This window comes from Sceloporus occidentalis, unplaced genomic scaffold, assembly GCF_023333645.1.
Source record: "Sceloporus occidentalis isolate IW3139 unplaced genomic scaffold, rSceOcc1.0.p SCAF_3, whole genome shotgun sequence".
NCBI classification, from domain to species: Eukaryota; Metazoa; Chordata; class Lepidosauria; order Squamata; family Phrynosomatidae; genus Sceloporus; species Sceloporus occidentalis.
Window position 1 is genome coordinate 141,020,725 of NW_028316983.1, and position 26,729 is coordinate 141,047,453.

General features: G+C 38.5%; 1 protein-coding gene across 2 annotated transcripts in view; it reads left to right on the forward strand.

The window, feature by feature from the left end:
- TRIO (trio Rho guanine nucleotide exchange factor) overlaps positions 1-26,729 on the forward strand; it is a 289,861-nt gene that overhangs the window by 103,659 nt on the left and 159,473 nt on the right. For both annotated transcript variants that reach the window (XM_089516462.1, XM_089516461.1), the window contains exons 6-8: positions 5,741-5,863; positions 15,079-15,270; positions 19,552-19,683. In XM_089516462.1, the coding sequence (XP_089372588.1) occupies positions 5,741-5,863; positions 15,079-15,270; positions 19,552-19,683 (447 nt within the window). The remainder of the gene's footprint in view (positions 1-5,740; positions 5,864-15,078; positions 15,271-19,551; positions 19,684-26,729) is intronic.

Sequence of the window (26,729 nt, forward strand, 5' to 3'; positions counted from 1 at the left end):
AATTATAAATACAGACAAGTGCTTTAGGGAATGGAGAAAGGAGTTGGCAAATTTTATATGGGGGGGGAGGAAAGCACGAATAAAATGGGATAATTTGATAGATAAGAAAGGTAGAGGTGGCATGGGGGTACCAGAACTGCAAAAATACTATTATGCATGCGGAATGGTATGGATCGAAGAATGGATTAAGTTGAAAAATGATAGACTTTTATGTTTAGAAGGTTATAACATGAAGTATGGATGGCATGCATACTTAATATATAAGAAATGGAAGGAGGATAAAGAATTCAAGAACCACATTATAAGAAAAGGACTATTAAGGATATGGGAACACTACAAGAACAAGTTTTACAGGAATATACCCCGATGGACATCACCGCAGGAGGCGCAGTTTGGGAAGTTTAAAAGAGGTAAAGAGCAATGGATAAGATATGAACAAATAATAGAGGAGGATAGAAAAGGGAATTTAAGAATTAAGTCTAGAGAAAAATTAGAAATGGAAAATATGATTATAGAATGGTTCCCATACAAACAACTGGAGGAAAAATTTAAGAAAGATGTAAAACAAGAGGGAATAGAAAAGCATAATAATGAGCTAGATAAGATAATCTTGGAAACACAGAATAAAAAGAAAATATCCAAATACTATGATGTGTTGTTAGAAAGGGATCTGGAAAAGGACAGGATAAAGGATAATATGATAAAATGGAGTCAAATACTGCAACATAACATAGAGCTGGATGAATGGGAGAAAACGTGGGAGAAAACGAATAAGTTTACCTTAGCCCAAAACTTGAAAGAAAACTATTATAAAATGTTTTATTTGTGGTATATTACGCCAGTTAAGATATTTAAGATGTATAAAAACATAAATAAGACATGCTGGAAATGTAAAAAAGCAGAAGGGTCCTTTTACCACATGTGGTGGACCTGTATAAAAGCGAAACAATATTGGAAGGGGGTGCATAGTGTGATCAAAGATATAACAGGAGGAAGATTTCATAAGATCCCGGAGCTATATCTGTTAAATATGACCTGTAAAATAGAGAAAGCAACAGAGAAGAAATATTGGAAGATAATTCTGTATATGATCTCGACGGCAAGATTATTATACGCACAAAGATGGAAAACAGAACAAATACCAACTATAGAGGACTGGTTTAATAAGGTGATGGAAATGAAAGAGGCGGATAGACTCTCTAGAAGTATAAAAAGAAATGGAAAAGAAGAAGAAGAAGAAGATAAGGATGTGTGGAATACAATAGAACAATACTGGAATAGTGTAATGTGAATAGAGGAATGTAAAGCAGAAAAGATAAAGAAATAAGAAATGGGTTAGGAAGGGAGAGGGGAGGGAAGGGAGGAGAAGAGGGGGAGAGGAGGGATAGGGGAAGGGGGAAGGGAAGGGGATGGAGAATATGTAAGTGGAGAAAGCGAATGTAAATAGATGTGTGAAATATAATAAAATGTATAAATAAAAAAAAAAAATGTTAATATAAATGCATGTTTTTAGGCATGATCAAAATGGAGGACATTTTGGCATTATTCCTAGACAGATGGCAGGAATGTACTTGCCCTCGGGTTCAACTTTACTTCTCAGAAGTGTGTACAGTACTTGGGCAAGGGACTGTGGTTTTTCTTCACTGCGCATGAGTCAGAGGCTTGTTGATATCAATATCACCATCATCATCATCATCATCATCACCACCACTATAATTGGCCAAGAAAGGCAGACTTGTTAGCATTCAAAGCACCATAAATACACAAAAAATGCACTTGCGTATATTTAATAATAAAAAATAATGAAAAAATAAACAAGGCAGGGGTGTATATATTTGATAATAAAAATTAATGTAATAAAATAAAAAACAAGCAATAATAAAAATTAATAAAATAAAACAAAAACAAGCAATAATAAAAATTAATAAAATAAAACAAGCAATAATAAAATTAATAAAATAAAACAAGCAATAATAAAAATTAATAAACTAAAACAAGCAATAATAAAATTAATAAAATAAAACAAGCAATAATAAAATTAATAAAATAAACCAAGCAATAATAAAAATTAATAAAATAAAATAAAAACAAGCTATAATAAATATTAATAAAATAAAAACAAGCTATAATAAATATTAATAAAATAAAATAAAAACAAGCTATAATAAATATTAATAAAATAAAATAAAAACAAGCTATAATAAATATTAATAAAATAAAATAAAAACAAGCTATAATAAATATTAATAAAATAAAATAAAAACAAGCTATAATAAATATTAATAAAATAAAATAAAAACAAGCTATAATAAATATTAATAAAATAAAATAAAAACAAGCTATAATAAATATTAATAAAATAAAATAAAAACAAGCTATAATAAATATTAATAAAATAAAAATAAAAAGCAATAATCAAAATTTAAAATATTAAATAAAATAAGTATTTTATATTTTTAAAAATAATTTAAAACCCCCCAAAAACAAAGGCAGACCTAATGGCCACTGACTCAGCTTTCCTCCTCCTCCTCCTCCTCTGCCCCAATTCTGCCCTGGCCTAAGTTCAGGCACCCTTCCTCCGGCTCCTTCCTCCTCCTCCTCCTCCTCTCCCCCCTCCTCCTCCTCCTCCTTATGAAGGCTGGCGCGCGTGCGGAGGGAAGCAGGGCAGGTGCACGCGCGCGCGCGGAAGAAAGCAGGGAAGGCAGGCGCGCGGGGAAGGCAGGCGCGCACGCGCGCAGAGGGAAGTGGGGAAGGCGCGCACGCTGCCCCTGGCCCCTGCTGAGGCCTGGGCGGCGCGCAAGCCCTCCCAGTGGGGGCGCAGTGGCGGCGGCGCTTCTGCCGCCCGCTGAGGGAAGAGGAGGAAGGCGGAGCCGGAGGAGGAGGTGTCTTGGCGCCGCAGCAGCCGCGTTAGCGGCAGCGGCAATGGCTGGAGCGGGCCCCCAAACCGGGAACAAGGCACGGGTGGGGGCCCAAACCGGACCGGGACCGGGAGGGGCCCCCCGAAACCGTGATTGTCACGGGGGCCGCCGGGATATGGCAACCCTACTCATGGATAAGTCGAGTGTAAAACTTAGAGGGCTATATCAAAGGAAGGAAAGGAGAAAATACCACTTCCGTCTCTCCTTCTCCTTCTCTGGTCCTCTCCCAACCACAAACACTGTTTCCCAGGTGCTGGAGGAGAGGTTTTAACATCAGATTGAGATGGGAAGTAAGTGGAGTTAAAAGGGGGGTTTCTTTGATGGGAAGAGAACCCTTTCAGATTGGACTGGGAACCTCTTACACACACACACACACAGAGAGAGAGAGAGAGAGAGAGAGAAATCAGGCTTGCTTGTTTCAGGACCTTTCTAAGTGTATTGACCCATATATATATAAGTTGACCCAGGATTTTTTGGGGTGGATGTCTTTTTTAGTTGCATCAAAATGCAAAGTAGTAGATATGGTTTGAACTGTCCCTTCAATAATGCTATGTTGAGCAGTATCATTGCCCATACTTTATGCATTAGAAATGACTTCCTATAGCATTTTCAATGCCTTACAGTGCTGCACAATGTTTATCTTTATACTGGTTTCTGAGATATCTCAGAAATGTGACATCCAATAAGTTTGCCTTCTTTGCTTTGAGATAGGAACTGATTGTTCCTGCTGCTGTTGGTAATTTCCTGAATTGATGTTAGTACTGTCCTGAATTAACTTAGTGCATGCTGATAATAGTACTTCCTAGCTGACTATTATTATTTTTATTATTATTATAGTTTATTTTATAGCGTTATAAATGTACACAGTGTTGTACATACAAACAATAAAATCAATAATAAAATCTTCCAATGGCGTACAATCTACAAAATACATATAAAACAATAGGTAATAATATAAAATAGAATTGGTTAAAATAAGCAGGCAACAATTAAAAACAACATCAACTGTCCAATGAAAAATCAGGTAGATAATCACACAGTACCTGGGAACGCTTCCCTGAACAAGATAGTCTTCAACTCAGATTTAAGTCAAAGTACTCATGACCCATGTTCGTGGGGAAAGAAGCTCCCTGTTTGGTAATACAGACTGAGTATCTCTTATCTAGAATTCCAAAATTCAAATTACTCCAAAATCCAAAACTTTTTGAGTTACAGCACAAGTAGCATAGTACATACCTGTACTGTATTTGTAAGACTGGAGAGAGATGTGAGTATCTGAGAAATGGCAGGAATTTCTCCTGCCATTTCACAGGTCATCAGTCTCTCTCCAGCCTCATTATGTATATGCAAGTAGAGGCAAATCCAAAATATGGAACACTTCTCCTCCCAAGCATTTATGTATGTAAAATAGGAGCCATTGTGGTGTGAGAAGACTCTGGGAAATCAGGTTTCAGATATCCATTATGTCATGGTTACTGAATCTGTAGTGCATTTTTAGTGTATTCCTCTCTCTCTCTCTCTCTCTCTCTCTCTCTCCTTATCTATAATATTTCACAGTTGCCTTCTGTCCTTCTGTTTCATTCAGTTTGCTGCCCCCCCCCCCGGCCCTTTCCACCCCACTGCTAATCCTCAGATATAATTTCAGTTGTTCCTGGTTCGAGCAAGCATACCTTGGGGACACACAGTGTGTTCTTACCTTTAATCAGAGCCGCAGAAAGGTTGAACTGGTTAATGTACCTCTAACGTCTATCTTGATGGTTGCATCTGCCTTATTCGGCCATTAATAAGCATTTTTGGAATGTGATGCTTTTACAAATGTGCACCCATTGGATGAATGCTCCTTATTGCTTTTGCTTTTCTGTTTTTTACTCCAGCTCTGTCATACTATCCCACAGCAGTTTCTATTTGGCCAGCTAGTTGCTATCTGTGTTATCTTTTGGAAGATATTGATGATGTGAAAGGTCCAATTCCTTTCTTTATAGAAGCTCCCCAATCTTGCCAGAGGTGACTAGGCAGGACGTTGTTTACAACATATCTTGGGAAGTTATATTGTAAAACTAGTTTGTTTTGTAATTCTAAGCACTCTCTCCCATTAATTTGTTAGCATTAACACTGCATACCATTTTTTAAAAAGTAGCTTGCTGTTTGAAATTGTTATTTCCTCTTATAGTGCACCCGCGTCATAGGCGGGTGCATTAGACGCTGCTTTCAGCTTATGCTGAAAGCATCAGAGGAAGAAGCAGTGGCGTGCGCCGGAAGAAACAATGGCACACGCACGGCGCCGCCACCCTGCACCGCCGCAAGCACGAGCCCCATTACTTGTAATAGGGCTTGAGCATATGTGCTTTTTCTTTTACGCGGGGTGGAGGGTCCGGAACAGATCCCAGTGTAGAAGAAGGGCGCACTGTACTTTCATTGTAACTTAAAACAAACCCTTAATAAGAGAATGGTGTTAAAAAGATAAAATTCCATTCAAAATCCCTTTACCTTTCAAAGTAATTAGATAGTAAGTAGAAAATGTTACTTGTTATTACTGCATCCCAAGAATTATGTAGTTATGTCACTTTTGTGATATACTTGTGTCACATTTGAAATACAACTTCATTATGCCTTTGTTGTCACAAAAGAATAACATATTACTTTAACCACTGTTTTTGTAACTCAAACTCTGGTTCACAGGACCAGTTCAATCAGCTGTGTGTCATTGAAAAGCTTTGGTGAAATCATGATCAATTTTAGAAAATCCTTTGTTTGCAAACATGCAAATGTTTTGAGCCTTCTGTTCCGTCCTGTGATGATCATTAATCCCTGCTTTCTCTTAGATGTTCGACTGGATCACACACAATAAAGGCCTGTTTTTGAACAGCTACACGGAGATTGGAGCCAGTCATCCTCATGCCATGGAGCTCCAGACACAGCACAATCATTTTGCTATGAACTGTATGGTAAGAATCTTTGGAACTTCTAACTTCAGTAATTGGCACACACCGCATTCTTTACAGCGCAGAAACCGTATACTGTTCTGAACCAATGTGTTGCTCTCCTCAATATATTACCCATAAATGATAAAATCTAGTCTACTTAAATAAGGTCAGAGAAAGGTAAGGGTTAGGGGGCTGTGTTCAGTATTGCTTGGCTTACGTTATGCCGGGCTTTCTAGTAGGGCTCCAAAAGTAGAATATCATTGTTGCTGTTGTTAATGTAGGGTATAAGTATGCAGAGCCTTTTGCAAACTACAAGAGAGCAGGTTCTTATTCAGACGATAGGTATGCCAGCTAAGGATCCTGAGAATTAATCTCTCCAAGGGAACTTTTTCTGAGCTCTGCCACTACCAAAAGGTTTATAATCTGTCCTTCAACACAAGGAGATAATAGAGGAAAGTGAGGGTAAACTGGGAAAGGAGTATGTGTCCTACTTCTTTGCAGGCTTACTTACAGTAGTGTGTGGGGACTAGGAAATTGTGCCAAAGGCTAATGCGTCAGTCTTGTGACCTCTATGCAGGCTAACATATCTGGACGCTTTCCAAGTTCAGCAGGAGTTGGAGGCCTAATTCCTATGTATATCTTCAGCATAGGGGCCTTGAATTGCTGGGCAGAAACAAAACACAAATACAAATATCCCATAAATTGCCGAAACATTTTAGTTTACAAAAACCTCTTCTCATACAGCCGTCTTTACATATGACCAGGGGAAGTAACAGCCAGATATTTTTCTGTGCACCCAGCAAAAGAAGAATAAACTACATGGAGCCTAAATTGTGATGTTGATGGCATTTAATAGCACTATATTGCTAAAACCAAGCCAGATTCACCCTGGTCTTCGTTTGAATCTGTTTTGAGTTTCTCAATGTGCATGATAAATTAAATAATTTTTCAACACCCATGACATCCACTACTTGCTGACAGTTCTGAGGACATTTTGAAATGGATAAATATATAGTGATCTTAAGTTTCTTATAGCTTTTAAGGTATTATACTTTTTGGCATCACTTTTGGTTTCAGATTTATAGTTCAAATGTGACCTAGTTCAAGATAAATTTTGGACTTCCTAGTTTTACTTAGTAGTTCTGTTCAGAAGCCTGTGAGGGCTGGCCTGCCATCAGAAGGCACTAATTATTGAAGTTAATTAGCATCTTGGACAGTATAAGCAGAGGACAGGAATTGAATTAAAATGGAAACAAATACTGACTTGTTTGAAGAGATCATTCTAGGTGAGTGTTATGTGACAGGAATACATTCAGCTTGTACTTCTGGCATTCTTTGCTTATGCATAAATCATGCAACCACTAAGAGTCTAGTTATCAGAGGCTAGCTGGCACAATATAGTTTCACATGCCCAGGAATTTTGTAGCTAATAGAAAGACAGGTATATTCATCTGTCTAGCAGGCCACACTAAGGTTTCTTAAACATGAGACCTATATCTGATTTGGGCTGTTATTTAGACATTGAGACCTGCTGCCAAAGATGTAACTAGGCTGCATGAGAGCCAGCGTGGTTTAGCAGTCAAAGTATTAGACTTGGAAAATGTGTTCAAGTCCCCAGAGCCATACAGGCTGCTTTAAATTACAAAGGATAGGCAAGATATAAACGTAACTAACAACTGTCAAAAGTAGTAAAGATTTCTTGGGAAACCAAGGTTTTCAACAAGAATGCTCTAAGTAAGAAAAAAAGAGGAGGAACAGTTGCTGTAGGTAGACTTACAGTAGTACAATTGCAGTAGCACAGTTTCAAAAAGTGGCACTGCTTTGAATGTGCCACATTATCCAATGATATGTCACTGACTCCTAGATCTTGGCTAGAACCCAAATCCTTGGTGATCCAAATTCCCAATCAAATATTGTGTATATAAGAATGTGAATCAGCAGAGTCCTTCAGGATGTGGTCTTCAGACTGGAAAAGATTGGCCACATAAATGTATCCAACCATGCTTGTATACAAAAGTGTCATGTCACAGGCTCTTCTCACAAGGACCTTCACTTGTTTTTCGCAGGGACACATGATGCCATAATTCCTATCCCCCTATCGGTTTTTTGTTTTGTTTTTTAAATCTTAGTGGGTGCCTGTATTTGTTTTCCTTTACCCAAACAGCAGCATGGAAGACAATTTAGTTCAGGAAGGTGTAGCTCCACCCCATCTTAGTTTGATGTTGGCCCCTTGCAGCCAGTGGAAGGAAACTAAATAGATAAATGTAGAATATCAAAATATGACTTCCCAGTGACGCATCTTCTTTGGCCAGCACATTTTACTTACTTACTTATTTCCTCCCTCCTCATACATGGAGGTAGGGAACAAGAACGGATTAACAAATACACATCAGTAGTTAAAACACAACATATCGATTTAAAATAACAAATAAGACACATACATATTAAAACAGTCCACATTTTGAAATTCATCATTTAAAATTCACCATTTAAAAACCATTTGGATTGGCCTGCCAGAAGAGACTGGTCTTCAATTCTGTTTTAAATTCGGACACCATATTCAGCTGTCGAATCTCTGCCACCAGGTCAGTCTAGGGGTGGTTGAAGAAAAAGTCCTCTGGCTGACAGTTGCCAACCTAGTCCTGGCTGACTAGAATAAATGTCCCCCCGAGGACCTGAGTGTACAGGATATGGGAGGAAGCAATCCCATAAGTAACCTCAAACATAATAAAATATAAATATATATTTCATTACAAACTTGTGTGTGGTTGCTCAGATGGAATTCAGGAGGCCCTAACTTCCATAACTACATGACAGTAACCCAAGCCAGACCATGTAGTTTTTCTTGATGGAGGCATGGAAAGCATCTTCTGTTGCAAGTATGGGTAATATGTCACCCTTCTAATGTTGAATTACAAGTTTTATCACACAGTGGGTCCTTGGTATCCACTGGGGTTTGGTTCCAGGACCCCCCATGGATATCAAAATCTTAAGGATGCTCACCCCCATTAAATACAATGGCTAGTAAAATGGTGTCCCTTATATATAATGTCAAAATCAAGGTTTACTTTTTGGAAGATAGATAGATAGATAGAGCATATTTTCAAGCTTTGGATAGTTGAATTCATGGATAAAGAGTCCATGAATACATAGAGCCAAATGTACTTGTCCATTTGGCTGCTGGTGGAAGTTGGAAACCAACATCTGAAGAGCCAAAAGCTCCCCATATCTGTTGTATGGGCAATGAGATTTTAATGCCTTTCCTGCCTCTGGGACAATTATTTTCTTCTTCATTTCCTTTGACTGTTTATAGGGCCTATATTTAGGGTGCATGTAGTCATCATTAAATGTAAATTTCCATGGAACCACTCTGTGAAAAAAAAGTAACAATAAAATCAGTTGAAGAACTGAAGGCCTGAAATTATTCTCCATCCCGCTCTATTTGATATTTTGTTTAGTTCTGATATTCCTTTTTAATTCAGAAACCTGTCACCGGAGACTGATTTAATAAGCTGTTTTTACGCCCGCCAAAGTTCTTTTTGACGTTGCACCAAACAAGAGGCACACTGTTAACAGTCTGTGTTGATTAGATGGGTCCAAGGTGCAGTGTGGTTCATTCCCACTCCTCTCTTCCCCCTCCCTTTTTGATCAAACAAGCAAATGCAGACTTTTACTCAGGCTGTGTATTTTTTCCGTCCTTCTAAAGCAGGTGGAAGAGGGGTTGAAAGCAATATTGGCACAGTGTCTTGGCACTTGTTGGGCAGTGCAAAAACAATGCATTGAGAGTCTGTGTGGTGCAGTGGTTTGAACATTGGACTATGACTCTGGAGATCAGGGTTTAGATCCTTGCTCTGCCATGGCAACACACTGGGTGAATTTGGACAAGTCCTACTCTCTCAACCTTAGATAAAGGTCCTCTGAATAAATACCTCCAAGAAAATCTGATGATAGATTTATCTTGGGATCGCCATAAGTTGACACACAACAAGTCAGTTACAACTGCTCATAACTGATTAGTGAGTTATGTTTATATGTTAAATATACACACACCTAAAATATTTGTAAGGAACACAGGAAGACAATGTATATTGAACTGGATCATTGGCTAATCTAGCTCAGTACTGTATGCACCACCTTTCCCCAGCCTGATGATTCCCAGCTGTTATAGATCACAACTTTCATCACTCCAGTCAGGGGGTGACTGCATGACCACTAGTCATGCTGGCTTGAAACAATGGGAGCTATAGTACCACAAATCTAGAAGACCAGATTGAGAGAGGCTGTTTAAGATAGACAAGTAACAGTGATCCTTGGGGATCAAATCTACCACCTCCAAATGCAAAGCATGTGCTCTGCCACATCATTAAGTCAATAACACAGTAAAAGTGTGGAGGGTTCTGTTTATACCATAGTGTACAACAGAATGGCATATACTCACACTTTGGACAGACTGTGCAAAGATTTTGCTTATTAATGCCCAAAAGTTTGATCTCCATTGTAGCTCAAGAACTTTTTTTTCCCCATCACACATTTTCCCCAATATCAAGAAGTAGCATTTTTACTCTTAGTGTGTAGTAGTTACCTGTAGGCTGTAAAGACAACACAGTTTTAGCATTTTTGGATGCTCATATTCTTGTATTTCCTACTGACTAAACCTATCTGTGTGGGAGGTAGATACAGTGCCACCTAGTGATGTTGATGTAATTTCATGTTTTAGACCACTGACTTGTAATGCTTTACAAATCCAATATTGTTTTATTGAAATTTTTCTGGATGTCAAAAAATGGAAAACAGAAGTCAATGGATGTGAATTTTTATTTTATTTTATTTTAAATATGGCTGATCTTTTGTCCAACCGAGAATACTTTCTCCATTATACCTGAGCAAGCTACCCCAAAGAAAATAGCATATTGAGTGAAAGCATTGTAAGCTAGCCTAGTTTTCTATATGCAGGGGTTTTAAATAAATAAATAAGCACAGTGCTGTTATGAGCACCTACCATCATCTGGAATGAAACAGTCCAAACAGAGGTTTACAATTTAAGCAGGAGGTACAGATTATTTTATGTTATGTGAGGAATATGGTGGCATAATGGTCCACTACTTGGGCCATAAGTGATTTGTGGTTTTTGTTTTGTTTTTCAAAATTGCCATTCTTATTTTATTTTTTATTTTTTTTTGGTAGAATAAAATTTCTACTGGATGCTTTGAAATTAAGGGAATTTTTAGCTTAATGTCATAGTCAATAAGTGTGCAGTACACTGCTCACCCACTTGTGTTTATGACCCCCAGCCACTGAGAACAAATGTTGGTGGCCACATCATTCACCCAAGGGGTTTGTTTGGAAGCAAGGCATGGAGAAACACAATTTTGCTTTAAAACAAGGCATACATTCTCATGCATCTTGTTTTGGAAAGAATTTCTGGGTCTTTTCATTGGTGTGACCCTCTGATGGATTCAGGAAGGAGCAATGTGACACACCCTGGTATACTGTAATGGATAGAATTTTGTCTGTGGAGAGTCTCTGTCAGGAAAGGTAATGTTGTTCAACTGTAAGTAGTTGCTCAGAATGATGCCAGCTACCGCAGGGAACAGACTGCCCTCTCATGTTAAGTTTAGATGTGTTGCTGACTTCAGAAGGTGGTGTTTAGGGCACCCAGGGTGCAGTTCACGCTGCTTATTTTGACTTTTAACTGACTGGAATTATTTTGATATGGCATGTTTAAAAGATGCGCTTCTCCCTTGTGTTGCTTTCCAATTCATAATCTGCCAAAATAATCCTGCATACGTAGGGTTGCCATAAGTCAGGACCTCCAAACCGGGACAAATGTAGGACAAATGCAGGACAACATTTTCAAATGTAGGACACATTTTTTTAAAATGGAGAACACACAAAAAAATCGAGGCTTTTTTAGAAATGTTCATATAAATGCATGTTTCTTAGGCATGATCAAAATGGAGGACATTTTGACATTATTCGTAGACAGATTGCAGAAATATACTTCCCTTTCTGGCTACCCCCCTCTCCCCATTCCAAACAGCACATTTGGGCATTGAACATGGCTTTATTTTAACATTGCCTCTTGCATATTTCAGAGGCTTATTCCACAACCAAACCCTTTGGTCAAGGGACTTTGGTTTTTCTTCATTTTGACTTGTTTTGTCTGTATTCCTCCCCACTAAATAAAGGAGACATGAAATGGAGTTAATGGGTACAAGTTGTTCAACAAAAAAGTCTTGTGAGACTCTGTAGGCAAGAGGTGCACCATGTTAAGAACTGCATTAAGCACACTTAGGCTGCTGCCACACTGCTTTCACTCTCATCACTCCATCCTATGGAATCCTGGGATTTGTAGTTTGTTGTGGTGCCAAGGCTGGGCTTTGAAATCTCAGGCATAAGAGAGGCAAAAGGCTTGGGCTGCATCTACACTGGAGAAATAATCTGGTTTGAGACCACTTTAACTGTCTTGGCTGAATGCTATGGAATTCTGGGAATGGTGGTTTGTTCCAGCACCACAGCAGAATGGCAGTTAACCCCTGGAAAGCTCTCTGACCAAGGTGACCAATGCCCTCACCCCAAAATGTAGGGCACCCAAGCAAAAATATGTAGGACATGGCCAAATATAAAAGCTAAAAGCACCCATGTAATTATAAATCCATGCTTCTTGGCCATGATCCAAATGGAGGACATTTTGAAATTTGACAGAAGAGGACATGTCCTGGAAAAGGAGGAGGATGCCTGGTCACCTTGTCTCTGGTCCAAAATACACTGCAGAAATAAAACATAGCTGGACTGAAATGCCCAGAGTTCCACACTGAGGAAATAATCCACTTCGAGAGTGACTTAACTGTCCTGGGTTAGTGCTGGGGAATGCTGGGAATTGTAGTACATTGTGGCCCCAGAGCTATCTCTGACAGGGAGTCCCATAACCCTCCAAACGTAGTTGAACTGCAGTGCCCAGAATTCCTCCCCAGGTGCATCCACACTGAGGAAATGGTCCAGTTTGAGACTGCTCAGTGCTGGGGAATCCTGGGAATTGTAGTCTATTGTGGCCTCAGAGCCATCACTGACAGAGAAGTCTCAATGTCTCCCAAACACTAGCATTCCCAGGATTCCCTAGCATTGAGTTAAAGCAGTCTCAAAGTGGGTTATTATTCCTGCAGTGTGTGAGAGAGATATAAAAGCTAGAGACTGGATTCATTTGGAGGATCTCTGTGTCCAAAACACACTGCTTGGACTGCCAGGGCTCAGTGCTATGGAATCCTGGGAATGGTAGTCTATTGTGGCACCAGAGCTCTCTGACAGAGAAGGCCAAATGCCTCACAGACACCAGAATTCCAGAGCATTGAGCTTTGGCAGTTAAAAGGGTCTCAAAGTGCAGGGGGGGGGGGGGGAGAGAGAGAAAAGCCAGGGAGTGTGAATGAGAAGCTCACCTCGGCTGTGGCTACTCTGAGAGGAGGAGGAGGAGGGAGGGAGGGAGCCAAGGGAAGTGGCCAGGACCATCAGCCTCCTCTCTTCCACCGAAGACTGCTGGCAAGAGGCTCTGCCCCCAGGCAACGCTTCCTCTGTGGACCATTCAGCTTCCTTTTGTCAAAAGAGCTCTGGTGCCACAAGAAACTACAATTCCCAGAATCCCATAGCACTGAGCCATGGATGTTTAAGGGGGGGGGGAGTCAAACTATTTCTGCAGCCTTTTGCTACCCCAAAGCCCTCTATTATTTACCAGCAACTTGCAAGGCAAAATCTCTTCCTTCACCAAGCCATTGAAAACCAACCCAAATAGAGGGCTGATTGCTTCTTTCCCATTGGTCAGCTTCGGGATAAATTTGCATATTACAAGTAAAGGTGTTTAGGGCCTCAAAAACGATCCTGTGATAAAGAATTACAACAATACTGAGTGGTATACATTTAAAAGATGAGGCATTTAGACTCCCAGTGAAACATGAATGATTTATGGCCTTTTTTTTTCTCACTGTAACCTGGAAAGTAAGGCCTCTTGCAAGACATATATACCAAGTGGGCTGGCAATAGCTCTGAGTGGCAGGTCTCCTGGAGACCTACTGTCTAGGCTATCCCAGGCAGGGAGGCGGGGAAGGTGGCACATAGCCATGGGGAGGGGTGGAGCTGCCTCCAGGGCCTCGCTGGGGGGGGAGTCCCGGGGGCAGGGCCAAACCGGGGTGGGGCCGTGTGGCCCTGCCCCAAACCGGGAAAGTCCCGCCCCCAGGCGGGATATGGCAACCCTATGCATACGCCCTGTGCCAGGATAGAACAGCAGAAGTGTGCAAGGTGCCAGTTAATAAGGCTTCACAACTGGGATGGGATGGGATGGAGACAAGAGTTGTCATAGTTTTCACTTTTGTTGCTTACTAGAGATTTAATGAAAGCTTAGCTTGAGAGCAGAGGTGGGCAATTTTGGAAAGTTTAGGGGCCAGTTTTTGGCCTGTGGAGTGCTCTGCAGGCTCCACTAGATCAGAAAATATGGCTGCATCTGTACTGCAGGAATAATGCAGTTTGACACCTCTTTAACTTACATGGCTCAATGCTGTGGAATCTTAGGATTTGTTGTTGCACCAGAGCTCACTGACAGAGTTGGCTAAATGTCACACAAAACTACAAATCCCAGAATTCCATAGCACTGAGCCATGACAGTTAAAGCTGTGTTGAACTGCATTATTTCTGCAGCACAGATGGAGTCTAAGGACATCTCAAGGTTTACTAGAGGTTTACCCATTTTGATCAAAGGACATATTGAAGGCTTTGGGGAGAGGGGGTGGGAGGCAAACCTGCTTCCAGGCCAAATCACCATTTAGAGGGGCTTCTAATAGTGGGGAGCATTCTTTTTAATTTTAATTTTTTATTTATTTTTCATTTAGATGACATGTAGCCAGTGGGTCATATATATCCCTCCTGTGCTTTAGAGTACTGTCCATGCAAGTTTAGACTTTTGTACTAGGCCTCACATTCAGCGTCCTAGAAGTCTCTACTTGTATTTTTTTTAATGGAAGTATGGACTCTGCAAGAATTCCAAGCTCTTTAATTTGCATGGCATTTGCCCAAGATAGCTCACATTTATAGTTATAATACTGTATTGATACGAGCAAGATTGGGATGTATTCCATTTTCTCTTTGGGATCTTTGAGTTTAACACACTTAACATTCTTGTCTAACATATTTGTCTCCTCTTCTTTCTTTTCTATTCTCTCTCTCTCTCTCTTTCTTTCTTTCTCTTTTTGTAGAATGTGTACGTGAACATAAATCGCATCATGTCTGTAGCCAACCGTTTGGTGGAGTCTGGTCACTATGCCTCACAGCAGATTAAGCAAATTGCCAGCCAGTTGGAGCAAGAATGGAAAGCATTTGCTGCAGCCCTGGATGAGCGCAGTACTTTATTGGATATGTCATCCATTTTTCACCAGAAAGCTGAGCAGGTCAGTAATTACAACAAACCAAATGAGAGCAGACTGATCTCTGATTTCATTGGCAATGGGTTTGGGATCTAAGATCCAGTTCTTACATGGGCAAAAAGAGAACCATTGTGGTATAGTAGATGAAGTGTTGGATTGGCACTTGGGGGGGGGGCAAGTTCAGGCATCCACTGAACTCACTGGGTGATCTTGGTATTTAGTGACACAGCTGTGTTAGTCTCTGTCAGCATAAAAAGATACAAAGGAATCCTGCAGCACTTTTGACAGTAACTAAAAGAAAGAAGATCACAATTCATAACTCACAGATGCAATCTACTCCATCAGATGGGCAATTTTAGGCTAGTCATTTCTCTCAGGTGTACTTATCTTGCTGGGTTATTTTGAAGAGAACTAGGTATGCTGTGTTCAGCTAATCAAAGGATTTTTACTCACTCAAGGGAGTGAAGGAGAAGGCTTGGAAAGGGGCTCTCAAGGCAAAAATGCTTTCAGGATTGGTGGTTATTGAAAGGTGCCGATAGGCTTTTCTTGATGTGTGTCCTTGTTAAGAGTCAAACCTATTACTTGTTCTTGGAATTGAATTGTGGATGAGTTAAAAAGCATAAACAAAAGTTATGGCGTGTGCCAATGCATCCCCCCCCTCAACATGATAGGCATTGTAACAGTTGTGTTGTCTACGTTATTCATAAAGTGTTTCACAAGGATAGTAAAGCCTAGATGGCAAAAGCATGGCATTGGAATGTAAGACTAAAATTAAAAGTTTAACCTGAGACAAGCATTTGTTTACAATCTTTAACTGCAGGCATCTAAGTTATTTAAAACACCAGTCCTAAGATCTGTGCACCCACAAATGAATTAAGAAAACCCTGCTCTTGTGAAAAGCAGGTAGAAATGTTCCCTACATTCTCCATAACTAGAGCATGTCTTTCTTAAGGGAATGAGCTACTCACTTGTAAATTCAGCTTTGAGTATCCTGTCAACTTTGTTTCTGTTAGAGTTAACAATGTTATTTGTTTGTGCATTTATTGATGCAAGTAGGAAAATGAAACAACCACTTTGAGGCCCACCTCTAGGAAAAAGATGGGCAATAAATAACTCAGTTGTTCCCATTGACTGGCTGAGTTCTAGTCTGGAAGAGGTTGTTCCAGCCCATCTAATATATAGACTATATCAGGGTAGTCTATAGGGCACGGGTAGCCTTTGGAATTCTCCTTTTAGGTTTGCTGTGGTCTTAGTCATCCTCAAAGGCCTTCATGGCTGCTGTTGCCACTGTTCCTTTTCTGTTTTAAAACAGCAGAAAATGAAATGTAGTTGCAGTCAGAGGGCAAAATTAATGTCCTACTACCTGTTGCCCACAGAACACTTTTAGCAGAACATCTGTTGGGCACTCTGTGGTCAGGCATCACAGCTTTCTTGCATAATATATCTTAATCCCACAAAATAGCGGTTTTGCAGGCTGATGGGAGCATAATGGCGAGAGTAATTCACAGGGAGTGTATTCACCATGGACAATCCTCACTTCCGACAGCCAGATGAATAGGTGTTCAAAAGGCTGATAGTGTGGGAGAGTATGACTTACCTGGGGAAGATGGAGAGAAATATTAACCCTGTCCACTAGTCCTCCCATGAATATTTGTGGTGGAAAAAGAGTGTGAGAGCTTGTGTGAAAATGAGGTATACCTTTTGGTGTGTGTGAAAGAGAGAGAATGAGAGAGAGATGCCACCTCAAAGGGGGCCCATTCACACACTATTTTTCACATTAACTGAGAGGTTCCATCTTATGTTATCATGGGATCTGAGTTTAAGGAGGGGGCATTCAGAATTCTCAACCAGAGAGCTCCTCTTATCCCTCAGCAAATGACAAACCCCAGGATTCTGTACGACAGAACCATGGCAGTTAACATGGAATAATAGCAATATAATCGTATAGTGTGAAAGGTCCCAGGTAAATAGCTTCTGTTTTCTACTTTCATTAGCTGGACAGAAGAAGTGATTCTGGCAGGAACAGTTTTCTTCACACTGGGCTAGGTAGCTACAAGAACTTACATGTTGTGTATACCTTGGTTTGGTATAAATTTGTCTACGTTGGTATTGTCAGTGTACTGTAGTGGTTTGAACATTGAACCAAAACTTTGGAGACTAGGGTTCAAATCCTCACTCAACCATGGAAATCTACTGGGCGGCCTTGGGCAGGTCACACTCTCCCCAGCTTTAGAGGAAGGCAAAGGCATACCCCTACGAACAAATCTTGCCAAGAAAACCCTATGATAGATTCACCTTAGGGTCACCATACGTCAGCAACAACTTAAAGGCACACAACAACAACATATTAAAATTGGCTACAGCTGCTGCTTTCTTTCCTGCAAAGACATCATGGACTGACAACTGATGGCTCATGCACCAACATTAGTCTGCAGACCACCACTGTGGGCAGTACAGCTATATCTGATTTTATATAAAAGTCCTTACATAGTTTTTAAAAATAATGTGGAGAGAATAAATATATGAACACCTTGTCTTAAACATTTTATTCACCATTAAATACACACACACACACACACACACACACACACACCATAGGGGAAATAGTAGGGAAAATTAGCCTTCCAATTTTTTTCTACCCCCCCCCCCCCCGGGCTTTTAAGCTTTTGTGTTTCACTTTCATCCAATTTACAACAGGACTATATTCATTTGTTTTAATTCTTATGTTGCCCTTCTCTCAAAGTGGGAACCAAGGCTGCTCCCAGAGAGAGTCAATTAAACACTTACACAATAAAAATAAAAAATAATAAAATTACCACATTAAACAGCATAAAATCATTTAAAAGATATACAAAGGTTTAGAATGGTAAATAAAACTTCCTAATAAAAATCTCTACACATTAAAGTCTGCTTTAAAAAAGGACATTGCCTACCAGAGAAAGGAAAGCAGGGATGGGTTCAGCCTACTCTCCTGTTGAAATGAATCCCAGAGGGTTGGAGCAGCCATTGCAAAGGCTGTTTCTCATGTCATCAGCAAGAGAGCCTGTGACAGTGGTGTGGACTGAGATAAAGCCTTCTCCTGACAACTCTGGCAGGTTCATATGGGGAGATAGGGCCGTTCAAATATTCTAGGCCTAATGACCAACATTTTGAATAGTTCCCAGAAGCAAACTGGTAGCCAGTGGAGTTGTTTTATGTTCCCTATAAATGGCCTCAGTCAGCATTTTTGTTGCAGCATTTTGGACCTGCTCTTTCTGAACAGTTTTCAAAAGTGGCCTCACGTAGAGTGTATTATATCCCAAATCAATCAAGGCATGTGTCACCATGGCCAGATCCGACATCTCAAGGAACGGACATAGGTGGTTCACTAGTTTTAGCTGTAGAAATGCATGCCTGGTCACTGCTTCAGAGGTGAGTCCAGGAAAACACCCAATAGTTCATACCTCCCTCCTTAGTGTGACCATTGTGGTGTGGATGGTGTGTGGATGGCCAAAAGAGAAAAGGGAAAGGCTTTCTTTTAAAAAGTATTCCTCTCTGTGTAAATGCAACTTCAGGAGAAATAAAAATAGAACTTGCGAGAGTCTGGTTGGGTTTATTGAATTAGACTTACTGTTTGTTCTGCTATACGATTGGGTGCTTACTGGCAGTATTTTCTGCACAGGAAAACTAGAATTATATGCTATCTAATTATCACCATGTATCTATTTGTTTGAATGTATGTGAATGGGGAACACAATAAGGGAACATGATTTGATAGGATTTTCTGCTGCCAGAGATTGCAGCTGAAGCCTTTTCATGATTTTGGATACATTTAGAAGTGTCCTTTGCTGCATGTGGACTGTGGTTTGGCTTCAAATTCTTTTAGTGCTTCCATGTGTGTTTGTTTCCTCTCCCAAACCTCTCTACAGTTAACAAAGAGTTCTCATTTTACTGAAGTGTTTCTTTCTTTTGCTAACCACTGCCTCCCCTTTTCAGAGGATATCAAAATAAATTTGTAAGCGTTCTTCCTTCTTTCTTTCTTGAACAAGACCAGTTATTTAGGCAAGATGAAGCAAGGGTAGAAATAACTTTGAATTTTTATTAGTAGCCAGTTGAAAATGTTCCTAGTAGTTTTCCTGCTTTTTTCACAAAGCAAGGAGCACCCTTTCAGACAGAAGAAAGTAGGGTTTTAAAAGCAGTATATTAAGACAGTGGATAATAAGCTTACTTTCAAAAGGACTAGGTTATTCTTTAGTCACTGTTGTTTGCCCAGTGAAATGTATGCCTGTCTCAGTGGTGAATAATTGGAAATTTCTTTCCTTATAGTACATGAGTAATGTGGATTCATGGTGTAAGGCCTGTGGTGAGGTAGAGCTTCCCTCGGAACTGCAGGATTTGGAGGATGCCATCCACCATCACCAAGGGATATATGAACATATTACTCTGGCATATTCTGAGGTAGGCAACTTTAATTTTCCCGGGTTTAGACAATGCTGGTTCCAGTACCTAAAAATAATGTAAGGCCTGTTTCATGACAACTGATTACTTCTCTCTCTCTCTCTCCCCCTCCCCCTCCCTCCCTCCCCCCCTCTCTCTCTCTTTCTCTTTTCCTGCACGTACACATCTGCTGAGAATAACAGTACATCTGATGCAGCGGATTCTTGTCCACAAAAAGTTATATCACAACAAAAAATTGTAAAGATGTTAATGGACTATGGTTTTTGTTGTTGTTGTTGTTGCAGCAGATTAACCTGGCTGTCATTCTAGAAGAGAGAGGGATGCATAGGTAGAGGGTGTACATGCAGATGTTTTAAGTGTAAAATTGTGTATGATTTGCAAACATGTGTTATGCAGATTCATTTGGCAGGGAGTTGTGATTGACTGCAGCTCTCTATTGAGAGCATACTCATACCAAAAGCATGTTTGTGTAAAATAGTTGGATGACTACAGATGATGTTAGCTTTGTATGACATACCAACAGCAACAAAATTCAGTATAATGCAACTACTCCCTGAACCGCACAATCTTAATTAATTCAAATGCATGTTTCACTGGTACAAAAAGCAGCTAGTGTTTATTCAGTTTGTTTCTTATAACAAATACTGGTTTTATTTTCAGAAATATTAATGAAGAGGAAGGAACATATATTTGTTATATTAACTGTCAGTATAATATGCAAGGTGAAGATTTAATTATATAGTGCTAATTGTTCGCAAGGTTCCCTTTCTTTCTAAGGGATTCATCATTTATAATACTTGTTCCCAGTACACCCTAGGAAGTTTTGTCCTGATGGGGTTTGGGCCTCAGGTACCCTTCCAACTTCACATGTTCTAGCCTATATCTCTGGGACTTTTCTTGGCATCCTTCTGTTCTCTTTCCCCAGCTGCTACTTCCTATAAGGCATAGTAATTCTTGTGGGGTCTGAGGAAGAAACAAGGAGAATGATAATTCTTTTCCTAGCAGGTAGTTGTGAAGCAGCGCTTATCTCCATGGGTCCAAATCAAATCAGCACAAGACCAATATTGTCTAGAAAGAAACCTAAGGAATAATAATAATAATAATATTTATATTCCGCTTAATCTCTTGGAATAACCTGTGTTTGAAGAAAGCATTGGATTTGTGCCCAGGATCCTGGCCCTAAGAGGCATTAATAGTCTTTTTGCCTGTTTATCCTACTAAATGTCAGTGTGAAAACTTTCCAAGTAAATTTTGAACAGCAGCTCTCTGGATCCATTGCCTGGGGGTAGAAGACAGGAAGGCTAACATATATTTTCTGTGCCTCAGCCTATGAATATGTTTTGTCTACTGTGCTTCATTGTACCAGTGGCTACCATTTTTCAGTCCAGTGGTTAACATGTATGTTGAATTTTGATTGACTTTTCTGTAACGTTTTGAAGCTTCCTTTGTGTTAGTGATCTGGACTGCTGCTGCTCTTATTCTTTCCATGAAAAAGAAATATAGTGCTGCTTGATGGCATTCTTCCACCTTGTCTAAATAGAAATCCTGAATTCCTATTCTACTTTTTTATTAATATTTTGGAAATTTTATAAAATAAATTTTAGTATTCTTTCGATACATACATGTACTTTTGCATCTTATTCCTTTTTTTAAACAAAAAACTAAATATCACCTCAGTGCACTGCACCCCCAGAACCATTCCCTTCTTTATACTCCATCCAAAATTTTAACTCCTCCTGTGGAGGTAATTTCCCATCTTCTTTTCTTAGTACATTTTCAATAATTTTTTTCCATATTTCATCAAAATCATTTCTTTTCCATAATCTTTTTTACTTTCAATTTACATGTTAATTTGTCATTAATCGCTCATTTCCAAACATCTTTATACCAGTCCCCCAATTTCACATTTATTTTTGTTTTCCAATTTCTTGTTATGATTAATCTCGCAACAGTAAACAAATTTGTTACAAGTTTTTTTCTTTTTTTCCCATTCTGCTTCATTGTATATTGATAACAATACTATATTTGGTTTTCTATCTATCTTTACATTCATAATATTTTCTATCTCTAATATTACTATTTCCCAAAATTCATATACATATTTTCATTGCCACCACATATGTAGATATGATCCTACTTCCTGACAAGCTCTCCAACAATATTTTGAATTATCTTTGTTTATATTATGTAGTCTCACTGGTGTCAAATACCATTTCCAAATCAATTTATATTAATTTTCCTTAATTTGCACTGATACATTTTTCAAATGTCTTTGTTCCCAAATTTTATTCCATTCATTATCACAAATTTTACAGCCTAATTCATCTTCCCATATTTCTTTTAAAATAATTTGGTTTAATTTTTTCCTCGTATTCTCCATTAATATTTTATAAATTTTACTGGTTGTACCTTTCATATTTTCATTTTCCTCCATTTCTTTTCCCTTCTGGATTATTTGTTAAAATTGTGTATATTTTCCCCTTTCTATATTTTTTTTCTTCCAATTTTTAAACCATTGTTCTATTTGCATAAAATGTAACCAGGACATATTTATTCCCCTAAATTTTTCTTTTGTATTTTCTTTTCCTATTTTTAGCTCCATCCAATTTTCTATTTTATCTATTTTCCTTTCCTTTAATTCCTTATCTAATAAATCTCTTAAATTTTTTGGAAATGATTTTTCCATTATTATTGGTGTTATCATTAAATTTTCATTCATTAATCTTTTTTATATTTATTTCATATTTCTAATATATTTTTCATAAATGGGTTTTCAATTTCTTTAATTTCTTTCCTACTAAATTCTTTAAAGAAAATGTTCTCTATTTTCATATCTATCTCTTTTTTCCCCATTTCTAACCAATCCAAATCTGGTACATCCAACATACCTTCTATTACATATCTTAAGTAGTTGGCTTCATAATATCCCTTTATATTAGGGAAGCCTAACCCTCCCTTTTTCTAGGAATTGTACCAAAATTGTTTATTTAATCTACTTCTTTTTCCTCCATTACAATATACATTTAGTAACTGTTGCCATTTACTTAATTCTACCTCTGATATTTTTAGTGGTATCATTCTGAATAAAAAAAATTAATTTTGGTAATTTTCATTTTAACTAACACTATTCTTCCAAACCATGATAATTGAATTTTCTTATATTCTACTAATTTTTTTCAACTTCTTTCCCTAATACTATTACATTTTCCCCTTCCATTTCTTTTAAGTCTTTCGTTATATTAATTCCTAAGTATTTTATATTACTTTTTATTCTTATCCCTAACTCTTTTTGTTTCATAAATTCCAATTCTTCTTCTTTTTTTCTTTTTTCTTTTTTTTTGTATATTTAAATAGCATCATTTCTGATTTATTCCAGTTACAGTGGACCCTTGTTATATGCTGGGGTTTGGTTCCAAGATCCCCGTGTATAACAAAATCCGTGTATGCTCAAGTCCCATTAAATATAATGACATAGCAAAATGGTGTCTCTTATAAAAAATGGAAAATCAAGGTTTGATATTTGAAATCTATACTTTTTTGGAACATTTTCAAACCATGGATGCTTGAATCTGTGTATTAAAAAATCCGTGTATAAGAAGGGCGACTGTAATTTGAAGTCATGTTATCTCTCCAAATAGATTCAAATGTTCTTTAATTTTTTCTATTTTGTCCTTTAAATCTTTAATAGTTAATAACATGTCGTCGACAAATAAACTGTTTTTATGGGGTTTTCCCCCCAATCTTTTTCCTTCCAAACAACTTTCTTCCCTTATAACATCTGCTAGCATTTCTATAACCATTGCAAATAGTATTGGTGAAAGCGGGCATCCTTGTTTTGTACCTCTCGTTACTTTTATTTGCTTTGTAATTCCATCATTAACTATTACTTTTATTGAATTATTAAAATATAATTGATCTATTAATCCCCTTATTTTCTCTCCCATTCCAAACTTTTTCATAATTATTTTTATGTTGGCCATTCCACACAGTCAAAAGCTTTAAATATATCTAATGCCAAAATTCCTGCTTTTAATTCCCCCCCCCCCATTACATGTATTTTACTCAGAACTCTTCCTACTAAATTAGACATTTGTCTTCCTTTCACAAATCCACATTGATCTTTTCCTATATATTTGTACATACATTTATTCATTCTATTTGCCATTATTGTCATTAATATCTTTGCATCCTGATTTATTAATGATATAGGTCTATATGACCCTGGATCAGTTAAATCTTTATCTGTTTGGGGTATTAATGTTTGATACCATGATGCCGGAATTTTCTCTCCATTTATTATTCCATTATATAATTCTAATAACTTTGGAATTAATATCTGTTCAAACACTTTATAATATTCAGGTCCCAAACCATCCATTCCTGGAGTTATTTTTTAATTTTCTAATTACCTCCATTATTTCTGCCTTTTCAATGGATTGTTCCAGTATTCCTATGCTACTTTTGTGTTCTCTGTGGAGTGAGATTAAGTGCAAGAGAAAAGTGATATCACAGGGGCCATAGGTCCAGAATTTCCAGAGTGGCTGAGATGTGACACTGGTGGGTGTGTGGCAAACACAGAATTGAGAAGCAAGCTCTCCCCCACTTCTTTCAGTGTTCGTGGTTGTGCCAGCGGCAGCTCTTTAATGAAACTCATTGAATGGAAAGAACTGTTCAATGAATGGAAATATCAGTTTGGATGAAACTAAAGGTAGATTCATATTCAGCCATTAGTTTCTGTCTGTAGATAATGTGGAACTATTATTTTGGACTTCAACTCCCAGCCGGTTTAGCCAGTGGTCAGGAACCCTGCAAACTGAAAACATCTGGAGAATGAAAGATCGAGAGCCACCACTTTAAAGAAAACTCGGTAGCCACTCTTCTTGCTATGCTGGAACTGCTGGCAGTAGGCTCAGGGCCCAGCCCTTAAGATAAGTCTGTTTAGTCATATCCAGAAAAGGCAATGACAAACCTCCTCTAAAATAACTTGCCAAGAAACCCCTCATGATAGGGTCACCTTAGGGTCTTAGTTGGAAATGACTTGAAGTCACACAACAACAACAGCAAAAGTTCTTTGGCGCTATCATCAAACAAACAAGTTACCCAACTGTGGTAGAGATTTTCTCTCCAGTATACAACTTTCAGAGATAAGGCCACATGAATGTGGATTATGACCTGTAATGACCTATAGAACTTGGGACCAGCATGTATGAAAGCCTGCATGCCCATGTAGGAGCTTGTCTGTGTTTTGAGATCTTTGGGGCTGGCCTTTTTCTCAAATGCACCACTATTGGAGGCATATTTAAAACCAGGCTGTCTTTTAATTGATTTATTTTAAATGGGTTTACTTTTAAGGATAGCTGAATTGGATTCTAATCCTAACTTTTAATATGCTTTTACTTTTGCCTTTATAGTTGCTTTTAACTGTATTTGTTTTAATTTTTATAACATAACTTGAGTCCCAGTATTGGGAGAAACGATGAGATAGAAATGAATACTTGGTGATGATGGTAATCATATTTGGTATGGAAGCAAGACAGACCTTCTTAGGGGCTGCTCCTGTTCCTTGGAACTCCCTACCAAGGCATCCTCTTTCCTCTTTTTCTCCCAACAAGTTGAGATGTTTTAGCTCAGGCAGGCTTTTGATATTTAAGATGTTCTGTTGGTTGAAGGGTGTTTTTTTTAAACTGATTGGGTGGTATTTAATTCACTTCATTTTTTTTGTTTTTAATGGGTTCTGTTTGTGTAGGTCAAGCTAGTGTTGTTGGTCCTTCAGCCCCTGCGGCCGATACAAGTTAGTTGCTGCCCCAGCCTGGATGACATGAATGAACTTTAATGTATTCCCAAAATACTCAGAGCACTTCAAAATCATACCGATGTGTTTGACAGTTACAGCTTTTGCAAAACTCTCACTTTATCCCAAAAGAAACATTTCTAAACATTACAAATCTGCAAGTGGTGTGTGTATTTTTTTATCCAATTAAAAGACATGGGATATTGGTTTCATCTGCAAATATTGTTTTAGCAACTATAAAATATAGCACACTGTTAGTACAAGATTGGAAAGGGGAGAGTCAACATCCTTTTAGAGATATGTGCATTTGGAACTGTGAAGTTGTTCTTTAGCCTTTTGTACTCTGCCTAAAACCTCTCCCCACATCAATTGTCAAGCTCCCCATCCACTGCTGCTGCTTAATAGTGGGAGGAGGTAGGAGGGAGGGTGAAGAAATTCATATCACAGTTGATCTGGGCTCTGAGGGGAAATGAAATGAAATTGCACTTCATCTGTGAGCACACCCTTATTTCTTTCCCCTTCAGAGCTGAGACCAGCTGCTTCTCCATCTTCTGAATTGCCTTCCTTCTTTTTCCCCTCCCCACTGATCAGCAGCAGCAGCTTAACCCTCTTTAGAGTTTGATAGCTGCTGGAGCAGTGAGTCTCAGAAGGAATATTACACTTAACTTATTTGATTTAGGATCTCTGGAAAGATTTATTTTGTGTCAGTGTTAAAATGATTTTTTAAAAAAATAAAATAAAATCACAGAGACCAAATTTGTGGTCCACTGTTCCATGTAAGGTGTCTCTTGAAGGATGCAGTTGGAGTTTACAATGTTTGGATGCTTCATAATGTTGGATAAAATATAATATTGGGAAGAAGGCTGTAGTACAAATGTCTTCTCCCCCCCCCAACATTTTTTCTGTATTATTGAATCTGTATGTTAATGCAGTTTTTCAAAACTGTCCATAAATATATCAAATATTTGAATCTTTATTGCAGTTTTTAACCACAGAGCACATCTTCTCCTGTAGTATAAAACAGCAATTTAACCAGGCTTGTTCACTGATATTAACATAATGGAATTTACCCCCTTCCTTTAAAAATAAAAATTCCCCAATAAGAGCAACATCTTTTGGCGGGGGGGGGGGGAGACCCTCCTTCTTTATTCTCCTAGTTTGTGCTTCAATTACATCCATTGGCATGAAACAGGAAAGGAATTAGAATATAGTTTCTAGATATATGAAAAGGAACTATGAAGAATAAGGGAGCCAT